This window comes from Falco cherrug, chromosome 3 (genome assembly GCF_023634085.1).
Source record: "Falco cherrug isolate bFalChe1 chromosome 3, bFalChe1.pri, whole genome shotgun sequence".
Classification (NCBI taxonomy): domain Eukaryota; kingdom Metazoa; phylum Chordata; class Aves; order Falconiformes; family Falconidae; genus Falco; species Falco cherrug.
The window spans coordinates 29,274,588-29,291,626 of NC_073699.1; the positions used below are offsets into that span (position 1 = coordinate 29,274,588).

Here is a 17,039-nt window from a genome sequence, read left to right on the forward strand (position 1 = left end):
TTTTGTTGAGTGACAACAGTTTTGTTCTAAGGAGGATTTGTTACTAATACCGGGTAAAAGTTTGCAGCAGAGTACTTACGTAGTTGCACACAACTTTAAAAGAGTGAGGAATCATTTATTTTCCTTCAATGCAGTATTTGATAGCTTGCAGTTGGTAGAATGATTTGAGGGTAAGTGCTGAACAGTGGGATTGCAAATCAAAAAGGTCAGAAGTAAGGACAAAAAGGGAATTGTCACAAATACTTTTATTGATAATGGTGATCTTAAAAGATGTGAGCAGGAAAAAGGGAAAAAAAAGAAGGAAAGAGCAGCTAAAAAACTTTCAGAATTGATTTCTGCTTAACTTTTCAGTTTTAATTTTTTTTTTAATGCAGTGTTGCATAACTGGTTATAGTAGTATATAAGTCCTCCTTACTGAAAGCAGACTTAACATACCAGAAATGACTTAGCAGTTTTTTGCAAAGTAAATAAAATCTGTGGAAGCATCTACTAATTTGAATCACAGGCTCAAAGCTTCTAAATAATTATTAACTTGTTAAAATAGGAATTTGTATGATTTACCTATGTTAAGATGATCTGATTAAACTGTCTCATTTCTAGACTACTAGAACTTTATTTTTTGTGCCTTATTTTTCAGCTAAAGTTGTTAAATTTCATAACTGCTGGAAAAGTTAATCTTACAATGGAAACAGATGTGTAACAGTTTTTTTGCAGGGGACTTTCATTCCTCAGTGACAGTGATCAGGCCTGTTTTATTTCTGTTTTGGCACTGGTACAATGTATGATTCATTTTTGTCTCATGTTAGCTGTAGCAAGGAAACCACACATGTATTGCAGTGTAACAAGGTTAGAGAATTACATTTCAAATCAAATATGAAACAGTCAGCAAGGGTATTTATTCCTTCTGTGGAAGTTTTGTCCTGCGTTACAAAGCAGACCTGGGGAAAAATCTCTTGCGCAGATGTGTTTCACCTCCACTATAGGCATTTCTGTGGTGCCTGAAGAATGGAAATGGTGATAATACTCCATTATTGAAACCTGAAATAGTTTTGGAGTTTTTTTACCCTGGCTGTTCCCTTCCCTGTGTTGTCATAGTATTGCCCTCCTACCCCTCCAAAAAACCTAAATAATAATAATAAAAATAAACCAAAAACCAACCACAAAAAAAATGCTGTGTTTTTTTAATTTCTTTCAATAGCCAGAGGAAAGGTCTCAGTTGAACCTAGAGCCTTGGATTTATACCTGTGTGGTAATCTGGGGGGAAGGAAGCCGTGATAGCTGGACTTTCCAAAGAGCAGCTGGCATCGTGTCCAGGTATTTTGTACTGATGCCAGTCTTGCTGGGAGGTGGCAAATGCAAATACAGGTTTGTCCAGATCACAGTCCATTGAGTTGGAACAGGATCACTGGTAAACTACAGTTAACTCCAGCTAATGTTTGATGGTGTCACCAGGTTATCTAGAGACAGATGTAGCCCTTCGTGAATATGAAACTAGAATCTCTTTGGGTCTGGTTTTTGTTCAGATGTCAACATAATCTCTGGTTTGTCTGGTTTATCTGTCAGATACTCATTTTTCTACCAGGAGCTGCTTTACATTCAAGAGCAAAGTGGAAGCTAGTTGTTGTTATTGTTGCGTGTTTGTGTGCAGGTTTGTAAATCCATGTTTTAAATGTTTCAGCTGCTGCTGTCCTCTGTGAGGGTTCTTCTGTTTCATGTGGCACTTTTGCTGTATGTCAGACAGAAGCTCTGATAGAAGTGGGGTGCCTTTCACTATAAATGTGGGAGGGTAGCTGGAAGTAAGGTGTGAAGATGGCTCACGAGGTCTTTGTGCAGTGAGGGGACTGACTGTGAATGTCCTTTTGCAAACAGACCCGAGTTTGAGGATCTGTGACATGAGCCTTCACGCTTGTGAATGTGCCTTTGTGTGTGGCTTGCTGAGGGTGAGCATTGCCTTTCTGAGTAAAAATTCAGATTGTTATTGGTGTTGGATTGGAACAGAGGTGACCCCTTGTAGCTGTGGAAGCTGAGTGAATAGAGGAGGCTATTGAAATAACTTTTGAGATCTTTTTAGTATTATTGTTAATTACCTAGATAGCCGCTGTGAGGTATTCTGCCACCGTTGTGGACACGGACATGGTGAACTGCAGGCAGTTTCAGGAATGCCTTAGTCTTAAGTGATTTGCAGAGTATATGAACTGTTAGCTTTGGCTACAGTTACTCCTTTTAGAGTAATCCAGATGTTTCTTACTTGAGCCATCTGTTTTGTTTTTGAAGATGGAGAAGGAGACAAATGCATGGCTGTCTGCCCTCGTTCTGTCCGGGCTGGGCTGTGTGGCCCGGAGGGACAAGGTGTGCTAGCAGTGGGCTGGTGCTGCTGTCCTGCTGAGCTGCCGTGACCGGCCGGGGGGACGAGGACGGGAACAGGGCCGCAGGCTGTGCTCTGCCTGGCCTGCTCTCCAGCTGCTGCCTAGCAGGTTGCTTCAGCTGACCTCTTGGGCTCTTGCTGCTGCTTCGTTCTCTTCCTGGCTCTCATCGATACAGAGAATTTACCTGAAGCCTGGAAGATGAGCCAGTGACATGAAGAGACAGTACAGCCGTAGTCTTGGACTGAAAAATTGCATTTGTCTTCCCCCTCTTCCTGCTCTTCAGCATTTGTTTTCCGATTCGGGCATCCAGCCTCTGAGTTACATAGCACAATGGAGACTTAATGTAACTACTTCAGAAGCATCTGTTGGCAAGAGAGCTTTGACGTCAGCGAAGTTAGGGAGAGGTTTTGCATTGCACACATTCAGTCGCTCTGGCTGGTGTAGATAATCGCATGTTGGAATTGAAACAGAGTCTGGACCTGGTGTATGTGTGTGTGTATCACTGTGAATGGTGTGTGTAGCCAGCTACTCAGTGTATATCTTTTGTGGGTAGAAAATGTACTTGACGAACTATGTATTGTCCAATTTGTTTATTACAGACATTTCAGATTATCTTGTAAATACTTGTGCCTGACGTTCTTGGCTTGCAGGATATTGCTTTCAGCTCTTTAAACTGGGTTTACGGTAACAGTTCTTTGCTGGTGTTTCAAGTGAAGATATTTTTCAGAAGGAATTTTTTGCCAGTGTTAACATTAGGTTTAGATAAGCAAACAGAAAATAAATCAGTAATTGTCTACTGCAATTTGAAATTCATAATGGTTAACTTGCAAGTAGAAAGAAAGCAAGGATTTTAAAGATACACTGTGAATTTATGATCTGCCGGAGAAAGTGGTAATTTGTTTTTAAGACTAACAAGAGGATTTACTTTTGTTATTGCTGATTAAACAAATTTCTTTGACTTGGAAATAAATATGAAAGCCTGTGTGTTATATTCAATTTAAGATACTTGTTTCATCTGAGATTTATCTGGATGCAAACAGCTCAGGAGAGCTATATTTAAGGCCATCAGAGCGGAACTGTGGGTGTCACTGTGACAGGATTCAAAGTCAAGCTGGAGGATTGCAGCTGATACAAAAAATAAACGAGAAGCTTTTGTAGTGTTTACAAATTACTTACTCTGCTTTTTAAAGGAAAAAATCATCCTGACATTTGAGGACTGTATCTCAGATTTAGGCTAACGAGTACTCTTGGCCTGAGGTAGCATCTTTTGTACTAACTCTGTTTACGGAGTGTGATGTTTCTGTGGTCTAGGAAGCTTTTAAATCTGACTTGAGGTATTGGGTTTTTTTAAAGTTTTACTGAAAAGGGTTTAGTTGAAGATACATTGCCAGTGTTACTGCTTTAAAACCACAAAGTATGGTTTTACCTCAGAACCTGAAATAACGCAGGTTTGTTTGGAGGCTATAATTAGAAAGTGTTTAGCTGTTCTAAATAATGGAGAAAGTAGGCACAGTAGCTTTTCTAGGTATTGCGTTATGCTTGCTTCGTTTTTTTCCCTTTTGTGCCTGTAATTGTTTGAAATGGATGATGTGTCACGGTCTGTTGCACAAAGGGACCCAACTAATGATGTTTCCATAATTGTCTAGAAAGAGCTGTTTAAGATGATGCTGTGTGGAGGAAAAAAGTTACCATCACCCAATGTGTATGTAAAGACATGTTAGAATATGTCTGTTTGCACCTGTAAATGTGGGATTGGGTGTGGAGGGGGAAAATGTTAGGGGAAAGAGGCTTTGTAGTCCCTCCTCAAAAGCATGAGAACAGGGGAGTTGTATTTCAGAAATATTCCCTGTGTTGTGGGGCCTGGCAATGGAGGTGTAACTTGCTAATTTGAAAGTCATGGAGTAAATGGAATAGTGCAAATACATCTTGACCCACACTTGGTTTTGTCCTTTCAAATGGCAGTTGCTCACTGAGTGCCGCCAAGTGCTCCTGCAGCCCTCCTCAGCTGGCAGAGGAAAACCACTGTAGGTCTCCTGCATTTTATTTTTTTTTTCTCCTGGCTTTGTGTTGTTGTTAAATGTATTAAGCACAGCAGGGAACCTTGAGGTTTTTGGGTTGGTTTTTTTGAAAGTTTGGTGGGAAGCATTCTGACAGTCTGGAATGTCACGGCATTGCCAAGGTTTTGTCGGTACTGTGTGACCCAGAGTGTCACCTGGGGTGCAGGACTGTAAGGTCTCTCTGGCTAACGCACAGTGGCTTGCAGGGGATTACAAACTCCCCTGTCTTGCTTTGTGCTTTGGTGCCATTGACAAGGCAATGAGGACAAAGAAAATTTCTCAACAGTAAGTCTTCAAAGCCAGGAGCCGGTGTTTTTGCACTAACTTTTCTAGCTATTTGATATAGCAGGTTTTTTGCATAGAGAAACTGCTTAGTCCCTAGTCTGTAACAGTTACTGTGTTGCTGTCAGTGAAAAAATGTTTGGAAAAACTTGCATCAACCTGGCTAAATCCTGCTATGTGCTGACATAGCATATTTTTTTGTCACAGTATATGATGTTGTTGTAGGTGGAATAACGGTGCTGGCAGAATAACTCCTCCTGTTGGCATATATTGTATTTCTAGCGTGGGTAGAGAGCCAGATGTACCTTAAATGACAAGCGTTCAGCTTTTTTCTTGTTTTGTGCTTTTTAACTGGCGTTTACACTATTTATAATGCTAGTGGAGTCTATCTGTAAAGGCTGCTAGATCATTCCCCTTCTGTTGCCCTGTCTATGCTGAATAGGCTGTTATCTTTTCAGACTGGTCTTTTTTATTTATTTATCTTCAGCAGGACTGGAAGAATCCTTTCCACTAATTGTTTTTCCCCAAAGAAGCGTCAGTTTTGAAATTTTCACCTTGTGTATCTGTAAGCAAAGATCTGTTTATTCATGGGTAGTCAGTTTATTTTTACCTTCCTTTTCTAATGTTCTCTTCTCGTTCTACATTGGGTTCAGCTGCGAGATAAGTTTCGTGGTACTTTTGCCATTTCCTGACGCCAATGGTTTTTCTGGAGGCAGTGAGTGTTTCCTGTCTGGAAGCTAGAGGCAGTGTTCCTGGCAGGACGGAGTATTTTTGTTTCCCTGGCTAGACCTTTCCCTGTCTTTGTTTTTGTCTCTCTTTTTCTCTCAGTTGTTCATCCTTTTTTTGATGTTGGTCTCTATTTGAAATAGCACCAGTTCTAACTAGAGCTATCGCTAAACAAAAAATGAACTTGGTGATATAAAATACATCCATGCAGGACTTTTCAGTTAATGTACTGACAGAACAAATTCATAAGCCAGGCAGCAGTAGAATTGGGCACATTATACTAGGTTTTGCACTAACCTCACATCTGGAGTGAACAGGAGCGGTTAGTTACACCGGTGTAGCTGTACCTGACCCAAGGGCAGTTTCAGCAGTAATGGTATTAGCCATAACAAGAGTTCAGAAGACATTCATGGTTGCTGTCTCTATCCTGGACTTGCTGCTGCTAGAATAGACTGGCATGGATTATTCATTCAGTCACCCAAGTTTTTCTGAAAGTTTTATATTGAATTATATTTAACAGAATTATTAGTTTCTCTTTAAAGAGATTTGCATCAAGTGAGACCAATGCACGGTAGCTATTCAGTTCTCAAGGGCCGAGTTACTGTCATTTCACAGTGGCTTTCAGAAACTGTGACCAAGTACTTACCCCATCCTGTGGTAAGGTAACAGCCTAATTTGATCTCACTGGAAGAATTCAGAATTCTTTATTAACTTGTTCCCTTTTAGTTAGTCAGTTTACTTTGTAAGTTTTATCCAAAGTATATCTGTTTTGTTAATAAAACTGGTAAAATAGCACCAAAAGATTAAAAAGTAATCTGTTAATAGTTTCCAGCACTACTTATTTTGAGGAAAAGCTACTTCAAGATCAGCGCACATTTTTTTTTTATTTTGGGTTTGTTTTTTCTATTTTTCTCCCCCCGAAATAGGTTACTGATGCCAGAGGAAAAAAAAGAGCTGGAAGATGCTGCCAGTCAGCTGGTCAATAATATCTTTCCGCAGTGCAAGATAGAAACTTCTGGCTCTTACTGAATGTAAAAATCAATAGAAGCCAGAAACTGAGATGTGTCACCTCTTGTGTATCCCCCCAGGCTGCTGTCTCTCTGGTATGCTGTTCAAATTCTGCCCAAGTGCTCTCTCTGGAACTCCTGCTCTTGGTTTCAGATCAGTCTACTTCAGTATTTGTCCCACCTTACATCTTGGTACATTTTACTTGGTTTGTTTTTGCAGTAGGGCAAACTTTTTAAAACCTGCTTGAAAACAAAAGCTTGTCAGAATTCAGTATGTCGCCATTACTGTTTGACTGGGCAGAATTACAGACCTGAAATTACATCTGTGTATGCTGGAATTGTGAGTCTTGGTTATTTTCATTTTGGAGGAGTTTTTCTGTAGGAATGATCTCAGCATTCAGGAGTGTTGCAATGCTTTCCACTTGCAGGATTGGTGACGCTGCAGGAAACAACTTTCTGGTATTATTTCACTGGTGTATATATTTACTTCGAGTATTTTGCAATGTATAGTTTAGAATAAAAAGCAGCTACAGGAGTTTCCAAGGAATTATTATTCAGCAGTAGTTTTAAAGAGTAAAACCAAAAGTGGAGAACACTTATTTTCAACTGAAATAAATACAGAGCTAAAAAACTCTGAAAACTTGCTTTGGGATTATTTTCCTAATTGCTAATTTGCTGTTGCCAGATAATTTCTTTGCCTTTATGCTTTTATTTAGACTGCTTTGATGAAGTGTCTGGATCTGTTCATACTGTATAATCAGAAGACTGAATTCAGAATGAACTTCCTTATTTTATTTAGTCTTTTATATTGATTGCTCTTAAAAATTATTTGGATTTTAAAACCAGAATTTACAACATATTTTTACATTTTTGGGTTTATGGGAATTTTTATTTATCTCAGGCAGGTCAAACAGTCATTTGTCAATCTTTTGAATGATTTGTTCTTACAGGCTAATGTTCTTTTCAGCTGATGGTCAGAAAGAGTACTTAGTTTAAATTGAAGTACTAATACAGTTAGATTAAAACTTTTTTTTGGTTTTACACAAGATAGGCAACTTGTGTAGTTTTTAATCCTTAGTGTTGTGTCTACTTTCCAGACCACTAGCTAGTGATATATTGCAGAACATTACTTCAATGTAAATATATAAATAAATCTCCCCACAATATTCAGAACAGAAGTGAAAATCATCACAAGATGATGTGCCCATCATTGCACAAAGAGAATACATTCCCATCACTTACACAAGAAAAAAATTGTGCTAGCGTAAGGATTTTAATGATTGAAGAATTGAAATAGTTAAAAGCTCTGGTGATTATTTGTTTCTTCTCCCTCCCCTTGTTGTTTCCAAGACTTTGGTTTCTGTTGGCTGAGTCTGTACATTTGCGTACAGTGATGCACCACGGTGCATAGGATAAGCTTTCGACATAATGAGCGAGTGCATGGTTGAGCTAAGGCTGCTCTGCAGAGTTAGATAAGGGAAAATTGATCCTGTTAGTTTTAACTTGCAGCAGACGTAGGCCTGGAGATTCACAAATAGAAAGCATCTCTCCCACTGCATTCTTAGCTTTGGTCAACCATTACACTCAATATACCCAGATTTAATGCTGCTGGTTTGGAAAATTAATGTCTTTAGCATTTAAGGAATTCTTGCCTGTTTGCCACCCGGCTGAGGGGAGGTACTTTAAGTGCACTCTCTTCTTTACAAACATGATCTGCAAGAGGAACACTTTTGCTGGAGTTGGCAACGGGCTGTTCAGAGACTTTCAGAATGAGCTGAGCAGCTTGCAAGACTTCCTTTTCTAACAGCAGCTGTCATGGACACATGATACAGGATGTATTGTACATAAATTTCTAAGAAAGAAGCATAACTTTTTTTTTTTGTTCTGTTGAAGACTTTTCTAGCTGTCAAGATTGGGTTGTCATGTTCCATTTGTGAATACCATTGCGAATTTTAAAATAGAACATTGTATATTAGTTAACTTGTGGCAGTTCTGCAGTGTGTACTCTGCAGGCTTCTGTATATTTTAAATACTGTCAATCTTTGGATTTTAATGCTTGGTCAGTCTGTCTCGGGCTTTGAGCCCGAGCGGGTTCATGGTCAGTCTGTTTGCTTCGTTGTTTTACAAACAGTATCGCTTTGTTCTATAAGTGAAAATAGAATTTCCAGATAATTGACACAGGACTTAAAAGAAAAATGAAGTGCAATCAGAATAAACTGAAAGTGGTAACAGTGCATAATGTCGTTTTTAAAGAAATTAAAATATCTCTGCCTCACAAGTGCTTTTCTTGTAACTTCTTGTACGATAGTATCTGTGAATACCAGGAGTTTTTTATGATGTGATTTAGAATATGGAGCAATAATCCAGACATGACATTGCTTAGAGAAAGCATAATGTTTTACTTTAACGTTTGTTGAAAGATAACTTTACAAATAAATAGTAGTCCTGTTCTTGCTTTAGTGAACACCCCAGCTGAAGTGCAGATTAACAGCTGAAAAGAAAGGCTGGCATGTGTTGAGGGGATTGCTCTAGCCTTTTGTCTGGTTTTGGTATCTAGCATTAGTCTTTTGTTTAATTTTACAAGGCGTTACATAGTGCCTCTAAAATATCCTTATTCTTAGAAGACTCTCCTAAAGTAAACTGACTGCATTATAGAACCTCCCGTATGTTAAAGCAAGCCCTTTTGCTCCTGGATGATCCCTTTTTTCTCACTCAGCATGGGTCTATTGGCCTACGTGTGTCAAGCTGGCTTGTGCCAGGGGGTATAACTTCCTTTCAATTCAGGGATAAGGGCTCTACTCTGTTCTGCTTATCAGTTCTGTGCCGATAGGGGCATGGCCCAGATCTTGTCAGCACCTTCAGCGAGCCTGCTGCAAGCTCCAGCGTGGAATTAGTGAGCAAATGCTTAGTACAGTACTTGTAGGCAACAGCTCCCAGTCTTTTGAATTTGCATAGATTAAGTGAAATTATTTTACTGAAGCTGCTCTTCTGTTGTTTAAAGATGATACGTAAAGTTTGAGACTTGACATGGCAGACTACTAAAGTTTTGGGAGTCCTATTTTTGAAATAACTGCATCTGTGCAGCGATCAGTAGTCAATCGTAAGCGTAAAGAAATGAGAGCCTAGTTAACTACATGATCAAGTAATTTTCACTCTGAAAAAGATTTACTAGTGGTAGAAGCAACTCTGGTAACTTTCATAAGGAGTTGTCTTTGTGCTTTAGGATAAGCATTCACATACGTGGCTCCTAGAACAAAGCAGGACAGGAGTAAAGATACCTTCCTGCAAAAGTGTCTGAAAGGTAAGAATTACTTTTTACTTGGATAAATTTCATAAAACTTAAACACCAGTGCCCTCTTTTTCAAAAGCGAAAAACCATAATGAATTAAAATTTAGATGAGTATATTTTTAAAGCAGTTTTACTCAGCTCAGTTTGAGTTAAATGAATTAAGTCACTTTGTCTTTACATTTTTGCATCCTGCCATACTGTAACAAATCACTGTAAATGTTTTATAAGTGTCTATAGGTCTGGGTTAATTTTAAAAGCTTGAGAAATCTTCTGATAAGAATTTCTTGACTTTCTTTTATAGAATAAACTTTTCAGTTTAATCCAAATAGTATCAACCCTTTAATTTCAACTTTTATTGGAAATCAAAGTTAGGAGACCAAAAAACCCCCCACAAATTAAATTTAAATATCTTTACCGTCTTCTAAACATTAAATGGAAAATATCACTATTCCTAATTTTATTTTTTGAGGGGAAATACATTGAAGGAGTCATAAGTGCATTCTGCTAATTGTCGCAATTAAGCGTTTCACCTATGCTGCATTATGTTACCATTAAGGAGTTTCATTTTTCAACTTAGTGCATATAAAGGTTCTGCCAGAACCTCTGTTGTTTCTCCATAATTTCTATTTGTTTACTTCCAAGTTGCAAAGTGTTAGTTCTGCTTATACTAAATCGTCTGTGATTAAATCAAGTAACAGTCCTATCGTGCTCTGACACCATCTGCATTGATGTGAGTGGGTATGGTGGGTTTTTTTAATGGGACATGGTGTTACAGAAGCACATACTGTCAGAATTGTTAAGCTCTTTCAAACTGGTCATCACTGTTTGAACTCTTAGAGGTGCCAGATTTTTAGTTGAACCTGAGGCATGTGTAAAGGAAGTAGGGGGTTATTTTAGAAATATTTTTTTCACCTAATTTTTAAAACTATTGTGGAATGAATTGACATTTAAATAATGCCCATTGAAATGAGAAACTTGATTGCTGTTTTAATCCTGTGCATTGGTATTTTGTAGCTTAAGCTTTTGCATATTTTTGGTTTACGTTTTATTCCACTATTTTTACAGTTCTTACACCATGGAGTAAATAAAAAGGTAAACATATTTTTGGTGCCTCTTTTAGATGTTTAGAGATACCTCTATGTTAAGAACATCATAGCTTAGAAATTTCAGGATGCTATGTGATTGGCAGGAGTGCTCATTGGAAGAGGGAGGCAGAAATGTATTTCAGATCTGTGATGCCTTGTCACTGGATGACCTTCAAGTTCTGGGGTTTTTTTGTTGCAGCTCTCTTTAAGCTGGAGCAGTGCGTTTTAGAAAGCAGCTACAGAGTGTAGATGCTGGGAATTACAGATGTCAGAGAAGGAAGCTCTTAGTTTTAATCAAGAAACAGCTTTCAGTATGCTAACACAAACCCTGTGCTTGGTTAAATTGCCAGGAGGAGCAAACGTCTAAAATGAAGGGTGTTCATTTGCAACAGGAAAAGTCTAAATTTGCCATTGAAGTACAAGTGACACGAGGTAATGTTTAAGGGTTTTAGTCAGGAGGTAGGTACGTCTGTTTATGGCGTTTTTTCTCCTTCCGTGCACAAATGTTCAAGCCTGCCTTCATTTTGCAGATGTGTGAAGCTGCTTGTCCTGGTGGCAGACTCCCTTGTTTGTTGCTCCTGTGCACCAGGTTGAACATGTAATCGAAGAGCAGGCAGCATGTTGAGCTTGTGCCCCTGATGTGTTTGAAAGACAGTTTGGAGCATGAGGGAGTTAGTCTGGCTTATGGAAGTAGGGCTGTATCACTCTTCTCTTGCAAAATCAGTAGGATTATACTCGGCTGCCCCAGTGCATTTCCTAAAAGATTGTAAATTGGTAAGATGAGATAAGCAAAGGTTACGTCATGGGGAGCCACACTAGAAGCTGTTTTTCACAGCAGTCTTCTCTGAGTTGAAAACTCCCTTTGCAAGATTATTCCAATTTCCTTTCCCTCCCGCTCCATTCTATGGTTACCAATAGCATTTGCCCGAAGCAGCATGGTCAAAAAAGAATTATAGAAGGAAATTAACTGGGTGTTAGGTTTTCCCCAGCAAACAATTTAGGAAGGATTACTGAAGGAACAGAGCAGTTAAGTACTGAGCTGTATGTGAGTTATGTCTGTAAACATCATTTGTGCTTTTGGAGATCTTTAAATGACAAGGTGTGTGTTTGTGCTGTGGCCACTGGTGTTTTGTGGCAGTCTGTAGCATGAGCAGAATGCAAAGCACGGCTGGAATTTGGATTTGTGGTAGGGCTTTAGGCATGGCAGGAAGCCAGAAACATGTTTTTTTGTAGTCTGTAAGTAAGTGCTTTTGAGGAAATGTTGAGGATGGTGGTGAACTTGTATTTTTAGGAGTTAAACTTCATGTGTGGTTTTTCTATTCCTTTGCTGTGTCAAATTAGCTGCTTCTGTATATTGACAGGGTTTATACTGGTCAGTGAGAGTGGTGCAGAACTTGCAATGAATGTTACCTCTAGAAATCAGATTGTTCAATATTACTGCCATAATTGTGTGTCTTGGCTTGTTTCAAGTCTCTTGATTTCAGAGCTTAATTTTTCACACAGTGTATCTCCTTCATGTGGACTCATTGTTACTGGAATAATACAGTCATTGTGTTCCCTGGTTGTACAGAATCAAGTATTTTTTCCCTCTTTTTGTCAGCGAAAACATGCAGATGCTGGGTTGGGTTGGGCAACATGAGAACTGGCTGGTGCTCCAGACTGCACTAATAAGGCTTTTATGATTTTGTACAGCTCTGATCATTATTAGCATTGTAACAATTGTCCTCATTATTCTTTTCCTGAGTCATCTGCTGAATCTTTTCACTTCAGCAAAGTCATCTTTGAACGTCACTAAAGTGGCAATCCAAAAATACTGTATAAGGAAGAGTATGGCTTTTAAAACTAGCTTTATGCATTTAAATCTAAAGAGCATAACTGACAATTGTCTGAAAAAACCTGGCAACTTCTCTATTCAAAATCCTGCCAAAGTTTAACTGTTTTCTTTGCAAGAGCAATCTGCTATTTCTGAGAGACTGCCTATCAGATATCGTTACGCAAACAGAACTATAGGATGTACTCATCTCTTTCTTTAGAGCATGGGAGAATCTTTGTTTATTTTTTAAAAAAAGTACAACTGGTTCGTCACCAGAGCTGCTATTTCTTGATTTTGTACATCTGTTGAAACTGGCAAAAATGCTGTAATATGCATTCTTTCCTCTCCAGAGAAAGGGAGGAGGGGAAGGCTTGTAGTCATGGGCTTGGCTGTGTTACTGTGTTTACTTCCTACTTTTTTTGTATTTTATTAAACAAAAAAACCAAAACTGAACCAACACCACCTTGCTTGAAATGGATGCTTTGGTTGCTATTCATGTTCAAAGACTGTCCTGGCTTCTGGAGGATGGCACTTTCCACTGTCCTGGCAGTGTCTCTGTGAACATACAAATGTTAGTAAGTATGTAGTTATGATAATGCTTTCAAGGTTATTCTTGCACTTTTAGACTTACAAATCGGCCATAGGCTATAGGATTTGTGCATTTGTAGCATATTTCAGATACCATCTACCAGCTATGTGTATCTATGATATAACATCATACCAAGATCCTGGAGAGAAGGATGTTCGCTTCTGTCATCATTGTTGAGCAGGTTTTTTTTCAGTTTCACATTTTTCCTTTAGATAAGTGGATGTCTGTTGGTTTTTTGTTGGTTTTTTTTCATTTAACAAGGAATAGTAGCCGTAAAAGTATTAAATTTGTTTTGGGAAAAGAAGCAGGTCTGTTCCCAGTCTCCTTTTGACTAGATTTTAAGCTGAGAATTTGCCCTTAGAAGGGAAGGAAGAGTATGTTATGTTCTTGAAATATGCTTTACTTCAGACCCTGGGAATAAAATAAGATTTCTCTGGTTCATGTTTCACACAGGTAAGATTTTCCCGGGGCGGGGGTGTGTGTGTGTGTGTGGTGGAAAAAAAAGCCTAATAATAATTCAGCATTTGAAAAAATAGAATAGATTTTAGTGGCTTTTACATTCTTTCTTAAAAAACAACTGAACAAAAAAACCCCCTAAAAATAAAAAAAGCCTAATGGCTCAAAACCTATGACCCCTTTTTAGCAAAACCCGGGGGTGGTTTTGTTTGGGTTTTTCTCCTTTTAAATTCTTACACCTGAAGAAGGTAGTATTCTTGTGGGGAAGCATAAATTGAGTAGTTTTGACTTGACTATACCTGCTAGTACATCTATAACACCAGGGTACAGTAATCTGAAGAGGGCCCAACAGTGGGTTTGCTGCACACGCTGCTCTGGCGAGCTGGACAGCCCGCGGGCTGTTTCTGTGTTTCCCCTTTGGAAGGTATACCTGTTCCCCTGCTGGTGAGTCTTCCTCTGAAACTCCCTGGTCTTGAGCCCGGTCATCTTGGTGATGGTGTCCTGGAGACATACAGCGCACGGTTGTTTTTCAGCTGGTCTCTAGCCAGTGTGCAGGCTGCCTGGACTCTGGTAAATAGAAGCATTCACCTCGGAGGTGGTTTTTTACCTCCCTTCGTCTCCTCCATACCAGGATGTGTGAGTTAGAGCTTATATTTTTGTCTCATCGTCAGTGGCCCTCTACATTCCTTTGTTTCTACCTTTGGACTTACTTCTAGTATCCAGTTTCTGACTTTTACCATCCTGTGCTAAAACGGTAGAAACCCATTGCACCCCTTTGTGGGAGGCAAGTTGGGAAACGCTGAGGGAAGAAATGGTGCCAGCAGCAGTTGCATCCAGGTATGCGGCACTGATGTGTAAGAAATGCCTTCTTGTTCTTCTGTTGCAGCAGCAGCTCACTAAGAGTTAGAAAAACCCTCTTGTACAGTGAAGCTTCCAAGAAGTGGTAACATTTGTGCGTTTGGGGCAAGTTTTTGGTTGGAGGTGGTCTGCCGCTTCTTGCAGCTGCCTCCTCCTTCGGAGGCACCTTTCTCTCTCTCCTCTTGGAGCTGCTCAGTTAAGCAACAGAGAATAGAAAAAAAATCCTTGTCATCATCTTGTACCTAGAGAATATGTACCTATGCGATGGCAATCTGGGGGGCTTTTTTTAAAAATAAAAATCAGTATGATAAAAATTCAGATGTTGTCACCTTAACGCCAGTCTTTGCTTGAATTGCAATGTGGAAGTTGAAGGGCAGGGCGGTGTTGGCTGTCACTCACTCTGCAGCTCTGCTTCCCGAAATATTCGGGTGCCTTACATGATAAATATGCATCTGCATACTTCTCTGAGAACTCTTAGGTTTTGAGAGTATCTTGAGTTGTTTAGCCACAGTGATTTTAATTTCTACTGGCAGTCTAAATGGATTGAAAAAAACCTATTGTTTCTTTCAACTGACTATATTGGGTTTGTACGTGACCTTATTGCACATGTGGAAAATGTAAGGTAGAGAAAAAGGAAAAGTTTCCAGTGCTGTAAGCTTGTTACTAATGCTTTATAGAAAACTTGTTATATATTTCCTTAGGTGTCACCTTGGGTTATGGTAATTTCTACACACGTACACACAAACCCCACACCCTTTAGACAGCAGAAGAGTGAAGATGCTGTTCTTGGCACTGCTTAAGTGTAATAAAGATATTCCTTGACTACAGGGAAATTTCAAGCTTGTTAAGATGAGAAGGATGTAAAGGATAGAAAAAGCTGACAGAAAGAAGTATTGGGTCAGATGGTGAGGAGAAGGTGCTAGTAATATGAATAACAGGTCATTAGAGTGCTGTGACCTTTCACAACCAAAAGTGATGGATGTGGTTCTAACTTTTTTTTATCTTTCCTCCTAATATAGGGAATTTCTATGAAGAATTTGCTGGAAGCAGGTACACATGAATTTTCTGCATGAAGACTCTCAAACTGGATTACGTAATAATATGCCTGTATCTTCTGACTCTTGATTATTTTGATCCTTAAAAATGATTAGGGTTGTGTATGAAATTTAACCCATTTCTGATGAGTGACCTAGACATGAGTTTACATCGGCAAATGGGCTCTGATCGGGACCTCCAGTCTTCTGCTTCCTCTGTGAGCTTGCCATCAGTTAAAAAGGCACCAAAGAAAAGAAGAATTTCATTGGGCTCCCTTTTCCGGAGAAAAAAAGACACAAAACGCAAGTCTAGGGATTTAAATGGTGGTGTTGATGGGATTGCAAGTATTGAAAGTATTCATTCAGAAATGTGTACAGACAAGAACTCTATTTTCTCCACGTGTACCTCTTCTGATAACGGAACAACCTCTAGCAGCAAACCAAGTGGAGACTTCATGGAATGCCCCTTGTGCCTTTTGCGGCACTCCAAGGACAGGTTCCCGGAGATAATGACTTGTCACCATAGATCTTGTGTGGATTGCTTGCGTCAGTATCTCCGGATAGAAATCTCCGAGAGCAGGGTTAATATTAGCTGTCCAGAATGCTCAGAACGATTTAATCCTCATGACATTCGTTTGATATTAAATGATGACATCTTGATGGAAAAATATGAAGAGTTTATGCTTAGGCGATGGCTGGTTGCGGATCCTGATTGTAGGTGGTGCCCAGCTCCAGACTGTGGGTATGTATTTTTTTCCCCAGTATCTGCAAAAAAGTGACAGTGTAAATTAATAGTGGTCATAGTATTATGCTTTTTGAAAAGTGAATTGCTTTAACATTTTACTACATGTTGTACCAGTAGGTAGCAGACAGAATCCTCTTTAAAAAAATAACAAAGCAAAACTAAAACAAACAAAAAAACCCCAAACAGAAGCAATGAAAACCAAAACAGCAAAGCAAAAAAACCCCCAAGCTACAACCTGCCTTCCAAAATAAAACCCTTCCTCAAGTAGGATTTTTTTTTTTTTTTCTGCACAGGGGGAATGTCATGCAATGTCATGAAACTTATTGGTAGGTGGTTGCTATGTATCTAAATATTTAGATGTTGCACTGCCAAGGCAACAGTGCAAAACTCAGACTAAAGAGAATTGAAAATTTGATGACTGTACTTTTAACTTAGTCTGTTAAAGCAGAGTGGATATTTTGGGCCTTTTAACTGTGAAAAATGATCGAAGGTTTTCTCTCGGTAGAAATATATCTTCCATCTTGTGATTTGTTGAGACACCACTTGTTGCCTGTCAACAGCATTCTGATGTAAGATAATAATTGGCTTGTTCCTGCTTATTATCTGAGGAACTTAATGTTTTAACGCTGCTTTAATACTTGAATAATTCTGAAACCATTCTGAGTTCTGTCATGAGTAGGCTGAGTACTACTGAGCAGCTTACCATGCTTTTCTGCTGTTGGTATCTCGTAA

General features: G+C 39.1%; 1 protein-coding gene across 3 annotated transcripts in view; it reads left to right on the forward strand.

Annotated features, from left to right (window-relative positions):
* The window catches only part of RNF19A (ring finger protein 19A, RBR E3 ubiquitin protein ligase), a 58,415-nt gene that overhangs the window by 22,966 nt on the left and 18,410 nt on the right, over positions 1-17,039 (forward strand). For all 3 annotated transcript variants that reach the window (XM_005445374.4, XM_055703985.1, XM_055703986.1), the window contains one exon: positions 15,548-16,304. In XM_005445374.4, the coding sequence (XP_005445431.1) occupies positions 15,688-16,304 (617 nt within the window). In that variant the 5' untranslated portion in view covers positions 15,548-15,687. The remainder of the gene's footprint in view (positions 1-15,547; positions 16,305-17,039) is intronic.